Source organism: Lemur catta, chromosome 1, assembly GCF_020740605.2.
Source record: "Lemur catta isolate mLemCat1 chromosome 1, mLemCat1.pri, whole genome shotgun sequence".
In the NCBI taxonomy this organism is placed as follows: domain Eukaryota; kingdom Metazoa; phylum Chordata; class Mammalia; order Primates; family Lemuridae; genus Lemur; species Lemur catta.
Window position 1 is genome coordinate 166,866,128 of NC_059128.1, and position 8,223 is coordinate 166,874,350.

Below are 8,223 nucleotides of genomic sequence, written 5' to 3' on the forward strand. Positions count from 1 at the left end.
ACCCCAATCACCCTGATTTGATTAATTCACATTGTATGCCTGTATCAAAACATCACATGTACCCCATAAAGATATATAACTATTATGTATCCATAATAATTAAAAATTTAAAATTTTTTTAAAAGATTTCAAAATGTTAAATACTACAGATCATTTTGCATTTGTCCATTCACAAAGCATAGTTTTACCTTTTGGTTCTTGCACAATGAGGTGTGTGCACTCATTCATTTTCAGTTGTCCCATGTATTGACCTCCATGCTTAACTGTCAGTTGCTGAACTGCCTTCCTCTCTGCGCCACACAAGCCAGTCACACAGATTATGCAACCAAGAAAAATAGGGCACTTGAAGTCTTCCATGTTTATATCGGTATATCTAGTTATTTTTCTGGGGGAAACAAACGGTTAAAAAAAAAAACATATTAAATTTCCCAGATAGTTTTAAATTTACCAGATAATGACAACACAAATATCACTACTGTTGTCATCACTGTTTAAGATTTATAATCATTTTTAAGAAAAGGAAAACAAACACACTCATAATTCTTAATTGCTCATCTAGCTCAATACCACATCTCTAATAAAAAGTAATGTTTCAGATAGAATCTCTCAAATAAAATTAAGAGAAAAATATATATTTCATTAACTCTAGGCCCTTGCTGGTCAAAGCGGTTTATTTTCCAAAATTATAAGTCTGAATCTCTACTTCAAAACCCAAAGGATCTTTGGTTGGACTTTTTAATCCATTATACTAGATAAGTAAAAGGAATGATTTTTGGCAGAATACCAACAAAAATATCACTATCATTCTGTTGCTATACCAGGCAGATGTGCTGACAATGTAGTCAGGTTGGGAATTAGGGTTGCCAACATGGAGACATATTTAATATAGTGTTGAAAACAAGCCCAGAAAAATGTCCATTTTGTGGTACTCGGTTGTTAATCTAATTTCAGGGAAAACTTAAGAGTGCCCCTTAAAATAGATTCTAACCTCCATAAATGAAGGGATGCTATCCCTGTTTTGCTTGCTACCTACGTCTAAGGCCTAGCTCAGGCCAGATGCATAAAATGGGCTCAATTTACATTTCTTTACTGATCACATCTCAGTTGACGGCTTACATGTTTATATATGAATATACTTATAGATACCCCTTTTGGGGAGAGAATATGACTGCCAAAATGGCTAATTCATTCCTTATCTTAATATATATAGTGTTGGAGGATAATGGAACGTAAGAGCCAGAGCTGCCAAACTGATTTTCTCAATTATTTTAGAAACATTTCCTGCATTTATTTTCAAAGCATTCCTTACCCTGTAGCTAATGCTAACACCAATAGCTCATGCTGTCAACTTATATCTTGATAATGAGAGCTTGTAGATTCTGCTCTTCTGTTTTCAATAGAGAAGAGTAATGACCCCATTTCTGTCCTTGAATAACAAATCCAAAGAGGATACCATAAAGCTTCCCCTATGAAAACCCAGAGAAGGCCAAAATGACTGAATGCATCATTTTTTTCAAATCTAGAAAATAAATAAATATCTTACTTCTCTTGTGACTTTTCCCAAAGTGTTTTTATCCAAGAGGGAAGCAAAATAGGTTTCTTTAGGTTTGCAGCCACTAAATACTTTTTGCTACCAACTTCTCCTGCAATGAGGTGAGTTACTGATACGTTAAGGTCTCTGTATACTCGACCACCCATCATTTGTACATATTTATGAACTTCATCCTGCAACCCCAAAAGAAAACACGTTAAGTATTGAATCAAACAATGTCTCTCCCATTTTTATACAATATCTCATAAATATATTTTGCTGTTGACAGCTTGAATACACAAATGTTTTGTACCATTATAAAGTTAAATAATAAACCAAATTATTTTTTGGGAGTAAGATGAATATAAATTATAATTTGAAAAATAATTAATTTCCTATATTTATCCCTTTCAACTTCATGAATTTATTCAACTATGTTGCTTCTATAACAAAGATTATATTTTTATATGCTATACATTTTTAAATATAAATTATACCTAAATAATATGTAAAATTTTCTCTTATGTAACTCTCTCTTAGAATCTTTTCTTTAAAGATTATCCATCTACGGTAAAAAAAAAAAAAAAAGTATATAAGCGACTCAAAAACAAGCTCACTGACTGGTTAGAGAAAACAGTTCTTTTTTTTAATTTTTTTATTTTTGGAGACAGAATCTCGGTTCTGTTGTCCAGGCTAAAGTGCCATGGCCTCAGTCTAACTCACAGCAACCTCAAACTCCTGTGCTGAAGCAATCCTCGTGCCTCGGCTTCCTGAGTAGCTGGGACTACAGGCATGTGCCACCAACCCAGCTAATTTTTTCTATTTTTAGTAGAGACAGGGTCTCACTCTTGCTCTGGCTGGTCTTGAACTCCTGACCTCAAGTGTTCCTCCCGCCTTGGCCTCCCAGAGTGCTAGGATTACAGGCATGAGTCACCATACCCAGCCAGGAAAATAGTTTCAAATTAAAACAGAAAACTTCAATTAGCCACTGTTCAACAAAATGGATTCCACTATACTCAATTTATTGGGGAAAAAAAAAACACACACACACACAGTGTGGTTGTGTATTGAACTTTGCTAAAAGTCAGGAACACTAAATACAAGGTCTTTCAAGGTATCTCCTACTCAGTGAATAATTAAGTGCGGGGAGAGAGATAAACACATTGACAGATACATAAATTGATCAATCATGATATTCCTCTCAACATCTACCCTTTTTTCTTTTTCCACACTTGTACAAGATATGGTTACATCAGACATAACCATATTATAAACTGGATGTTCAGCTCTTGGGACACATCGTTGGTGCTTCATACAAAATATGACTACTTGAGGACCAACAATTCTGCAGCCAAGCTATAAAAAAAAAAAAAGAAAAGGTTGGTAAGTTAAGAAAGATCAGTCTTACAAAATTACATTTTATAGTATTTACCAATTCCTTACAGAATTTGATGACCACTGCAGAAAAATCAGCAAATTGTCATAAGAAAAAGATAAAGACCATTACATAATTTCTCAGACACACTACACACTATACATTAAACATGTACACAAAAAAGTAAATCAAACAATGCAAGCTGGCAAAATAAATAAACTACAAGGGTCCCTCTCAGTCAAAACTGCCATTAAAATTTTGACCTCTGAAACAAACACCATCTTAATGCAACAATCTTATGCTATAACAAACAGGAAATATCCATATATCCTTTTCAAATGAAGCACCCAGGCAATGCAGAAGCAACTTAAAAGCATAAGAGCCTATAAGTGGCCCCCTGTAAACTACCTATTATGTCACAAGAAAATGTATAATCCTAGGCAGTTTCAACATTTGGGTTTTAAATACTTTGCACCTCAATGTCTTTCTAAGAAAACCCACAAAGAATTTTTCCTAAAATACTACAGGTTAAACTCAAAGAATAACTTTTAATTTTCACTGATACTGACTTAAGAAAGGTGGTGGTCCTGCTCAACACAGCCACACTCAAGCCAATCTAAAAACCCTCCAGTTGCCAAAGTCACCACTACAGAACTGATTTAAATATCTACAGGTAAAAGATTATCGCTTTTTGGTCAGCCATTAGAAAATGAGTTTTTTTGGTTTTGTTTTTATTTTTTATTCTCGCTGTGTTGCTCAGGCTGGTCTTGCGCTCCTGAGCTCAAGTAGTCCTCCCACCTCAGCCTCCCGAGTAGCAGGCATATGCCACAGAAAATTGGTTTCAATGTTACTGATTCTGACAAGCAGTGGTATTTCCAAAAGGAGGCAAAGAACAATGCTCTTGGCAAGGTCGACACAGACCTTCCATAAATTATACAAATACTGCATCTACCTACTCTTCTATGTTTTCTTCTTGAAACAAGAATCACCTCTGTGTAATCTGGATGGAATTACAGCCAGTTTACTTTTATTTCAATGCTTCTCTCTTGTCCAGACACCAAAAAAGTAATGAGTCAGTAGACTCTAGAATCAACAAAAAGAAATAAGATGGCTCATTGATCTATTAGCAATATTGATCCCAAAAATGCTTCCTTCTAGGATATAATTTTTCAGACCCTATACAAGATATAGATATTAAAATTCTGTGTGCAAGAGCACATAGGAAAGATAGAAAGCTACCAAACACTATGTTGAGGTCTTTTCCTACTCTTTGTTATTTCTCCCTGAAATAAATTACAGTCAAACTGAGCTTAAGTAAAGTCCATCACTAAAATGCTTCATTACCATAGGTTTACTTATACCAAGTGAAGCTATATCCCCTGAAATATAAAAAATGACATATAATGAAAGCCTACTGTAACATAATTAGCCTTTAAAAAATATTATTCTGGTCTCCCTAAACCAAAAGAATTCCAATGTATTCATAATTTGTCTAATATTTCATGATCAGTAAAGATTTTATGTCCACTGAAGCAAAGACAAAACAAAAAACAGACTACCAAACGAACACACTAGAAGTTAGCAAACCTTTTTGAGGCGATCAAAGGCAACGCCACTAAAAGGGTCACAGATATAAAGTGATCTATCATTCTCATTTATCTTCAATGCCTCTTCTTCTGTAATAACCTGAAGATATTCTTCTGATTGGAATTCTTTTATTGACTGAAAGAAAAAATAAAGAATGTACCTGTAATTAGTCCTTTGTATTTAGGTCCAATCAACTCTATCTTCAAATTCCACCCCAAGTCCAGCCTTCTCTCTGTTGAAAGCCACCATGATCTCTCACCTAGACCTCTGCAGAAGCCTCCCAAGTGGTCTCTTTCTCCCTCCCACTGTTCTCCACAGAGCAGCTATCAATCTTTTTGAAAACACAAGTCAGATCATGTCACTCTCTGCTTAAAATGCCCTGATGGCTTCCCACCACACTCAGAATAAAATCCACATTACTTACTATGGCCTACAAGACCACACCATCTGGCCCCTGCCTATCCCCCACTTTTACCTCTTACCTCTCATCTCCCTTGCTTCCTCTACTCTAGCCACTCCTGCTTTCTTGATAAGCCTGGAACAAGCTAAGCATAAGCTCGTTTAGAGACTTTGCTCTTGACTGCGCAACACAGAATACTCTTCTCCCAGCTCTTTACCTGACTTGGTCCCTCATTCAGGTCTGCTTAAATGTCACCTCTTCAGAGATGCCTTTCCTGATTATGCTTTTTAAAATACCCTTCCCTACCCATTTAGTCTATTTTATGAATAAAAAAATAACATTATATATATATGTATAGCTTTTATATCTCTCCCCTGGAAGTTTCATGATATATCCTGTATGCCATGATATCCTGACACCCACGTAAGCACTCAAATATTTTTCTGAACCAATTTTGAAGTCCTTGTGTTAAATAGTTAGAGTAACTCTTTTAAAATGATAAGTCAGATCATGATACTCTTCTGATTAAAACCCTCCAGTGGCTCTCCATTTCACTGAGAGAAAAAGTCAAAGTCTTACATGATCTCTTTACCCTTACTCTCTGAAGCATTCCTTAATACTCTTCCTTCACCCCTTGCTCACTACACACTAATCTTACATAGACACTACAGGCACCCTTCCAGGGCCCGTACATGCCTGTTCTGTCTGAAACCTTCTTCCCTAGATATCTGCATGGCTATCTCACCTCCTTCACGTTTATTCAAATATCTTCTCTATAAACCCTACCTTGATCACACTCTTTAAAACTGTAACCTTCACTTCTCTTTCCTCTGCAACAAACATCCTCTGGAATCCCTTAACCTGATTTGCTTTTTTGTCTTCCCGTAACACTTAGCACCTTGTAACATACTATATAGTTTGTTCATTAATCATGTCTGATTAATGTCTATTTCCTCCTACTAGAATGTAAGCTCTGAGACAGCAGAAATCTTTGTTGGATCACTGATGCATCTCAAGTAATAGAACAGTGCCTATCAGATCGTAGGCATTCAATAAATATTTGCTGAATAAATGAACTTTAAGGAAAAACCTACTACGACTACTTCTCAAACTTTAATGTGTGCTCGGGATCTTGTTAAAAATGCAGATTCTAATTGATTAAGTCTGGGTTGGAGCCCAAGATTCTGCATTTCTGACAAACTCCCAGGCCATGCTGATGGGATCTGAGCTGCAAGGCTCTACACCACCCCTATTATCATCCATATTATCTTGTATACAATTAAACATACTTTTTAACAGTTAACCAAAAAATACTGAAGTGCAACCAGCCCATGACTGACTCAAATTTTTTCAACACTATGGTTAGGAAACAAAAGAAAGCAACTTAATTTCCAAGAACTGCAGATTAGCCACATTAAACAGAAATGTCATAATAGATTTCAAGCCCCCCCAAATACATAATAATGATATACTTACATCAATTCAAAAATATGTAACAATGATATATTTATATTAGACTACATTAAAACTACTATGAAAATAAAATATCTATGTCTAAGACATAAAGCCTAACATCAAAAACACTTAAAAACAAAATGAATTCACAGCATTAAACAAGACTTTTTCAATTATTCTTACCTCAAGAGCTTTAAAAAAACATTCAGAATTGTCTGAAGACTTTAAAAACTTCACAAAAAACGGTTCTTCGACATTGCTGGACATTTCTGAACTGTCAAAATAAAAGAACCATTAACAAGAACGAAAACACATTATGTATGGAATTATATGTTTAACCCACCTATTTCTCTGTGCAGACAGGAATGCCTAAGGATAGGCATTCTGGCCTTGCCCAGGAATTCATCCACGACGTTTCTAAGAAACCCTGGAATGTGGGTAAAGTCAAGGAAAAAGATGACAACACCAATCCTTGCAAATCAGAGAATGAAACTAATGTCCCTGAATTGAGAACGTTGAGGGCCCTGGCTATGGGGGCTCTAAGACATGGACGCTCAATTGCACCTGGCTTAAGAACACACAGAGAGCATCGGCCCTGCCGGTACCCGCGGCCTGCGAAGTTCGTTCATCCCTCAATAAACGGATTTTAAACATAAACACGAAAGCAGGTTAGCAGGGTCGTGCCCCGCAAAAGGGCGGACACTCCTGCTCCCCAACTCCAGGAAAAGGCCTGGCTCTCGAATCACCGAAGCCACGTCCTCTCCGGCGTCAAAGGCCCACCTGCCGCTCCGCGGGCCGGTTACCAGGGCAGTAAACTGGGGCCCGGAAGGCCACACTGGGGCCTCACTCACCCCGATGGAGCCCGGTGGTCTTCCGGCAGCGAGCGGAGGGGCGCGCGGCCCGCAGGACGGCGGCTGGGGTCGCGCGCTGGCCGGGCGCACAGCCCCGCCCCCACTCGCCGGGGCCCCAGCCCGAAGCAAACGCTGGAGAATCCGGAAATTGCATAGGCCGGGAACTGACTTTCGCGCCAACCGCGCGCCCGCGCCGGCCGCTTCCGGCGGAAGTGACGTACTCGTCAGCTGTAGCCGGAGGGCGGAGATGTCAAAAGCGGTGGTGGGCGGTCGGCAGCGGGAGGGGGTCTGGGGAAGTCGCTCTCGGATTCCCTGGGGTTTAGGGCTGTGAAGGCCGGGTCTAGCCTCTGCTGGGAGTTGGCCCTGCGCCCGCGGTTCAGGGGACATGGCCACAGGCCGGAGTACTCCTTAGTGGAAGTCCTATACATTGAAAAATGAAGCCAGAGCAAGAGCGGATTTCCTCAATAGATACTTACTTTACACCCGCCTTAACATCAGTCAGTGCACGAGAAACCATATAGTATCCAAAACAACTCCACGAGGCAAATAGTGGTAGTTCCATTTTACAAATGTAAAAACTGAGGCTTAGAGAATTAAATGGTGTGTTCAAGGTCACACAGCTAGTAAGTGGTAAAATTAAGACTGCATCCAGGTCTTGCTGACTCTACGGACTGAGTTGCTTTCCCTCCAGCATAGCAAGAATATAATCACCACCTATCACAGCCAAAAAATCTGGAGGGAAGAGAGACTTCGGGATGACTTGAATTACATAGCTAATGCCAAGGGATCTTTGTCAGTGGTCTCTCCCCCTCCTCTTCAATGGTCGGCTCCATTTTCTTTCTGTGGATCTGCCTAAGTATTGGGGAGATTCTGGGATGGAACCTAATGTTTAAGCAGCAAAGAGCAGAGAGAGAGGGCATAAAATAGGCCTGCAGAACCTTAGCTCATTGATAACCGGTGATAATCTGATTAGTTAAATGCTTCTCTCCATTGTATTCTTGACTACAGAAATTGAGACTTTTTT

The 8,223-nt window shown here is 38.7% G+C and overlaps 1 protein-coding gene across 3 annotated transcripts in view; it reads right to left on the reverse strand.

Moving 5' to 3' along the window:
* The window catches only part of TOPBP1 (DNA topoisomerase II binding protein 1), a 72,775-nt gene extending 65,430 nt beyond the window's left edge, over positions 1–7,345 (reverse strand). The window contains exons 1-7 of one of the 3 annotated variants that reach the window (XM_045538951.1): positions 7,200–7,303; positions 6,692–6,775; positions 6,532–6,622; positions 4,494–4,628; positions 2,744–2,887; positions 1,544–1,725; positions 189–385 (exon numbers count right to left, since the gene is read on the reverse strand). In XM_045538951.1, the coding sequence (XP_045394907.1) occupies positions 189–385; positions 1,544–1,725; positions 2,744–2,887; positions 4,494–4,628; positions 6,532–6,615 (742 nt within the window). In that variant the 5' untranslated portion in view covers positions 6,616–6,622; positions 6,692–6,775; positions 7,200–7,303. Of the gene's footprint in view, positions 1–188; positions 386–1,543; positions 1,726–2,743; positions 2,888–4,493; positions 4,629–6,531; positions 6,776–7,199 lie in introns of all 3 variants that reach the window. The other 2 variants (XM_045538946.1, XM_045538950.1) reach the window with 2 other exon arrangements.
* Between the last annotated feature and the right edge of the window lie 878 nt (positions 7,346–8,223).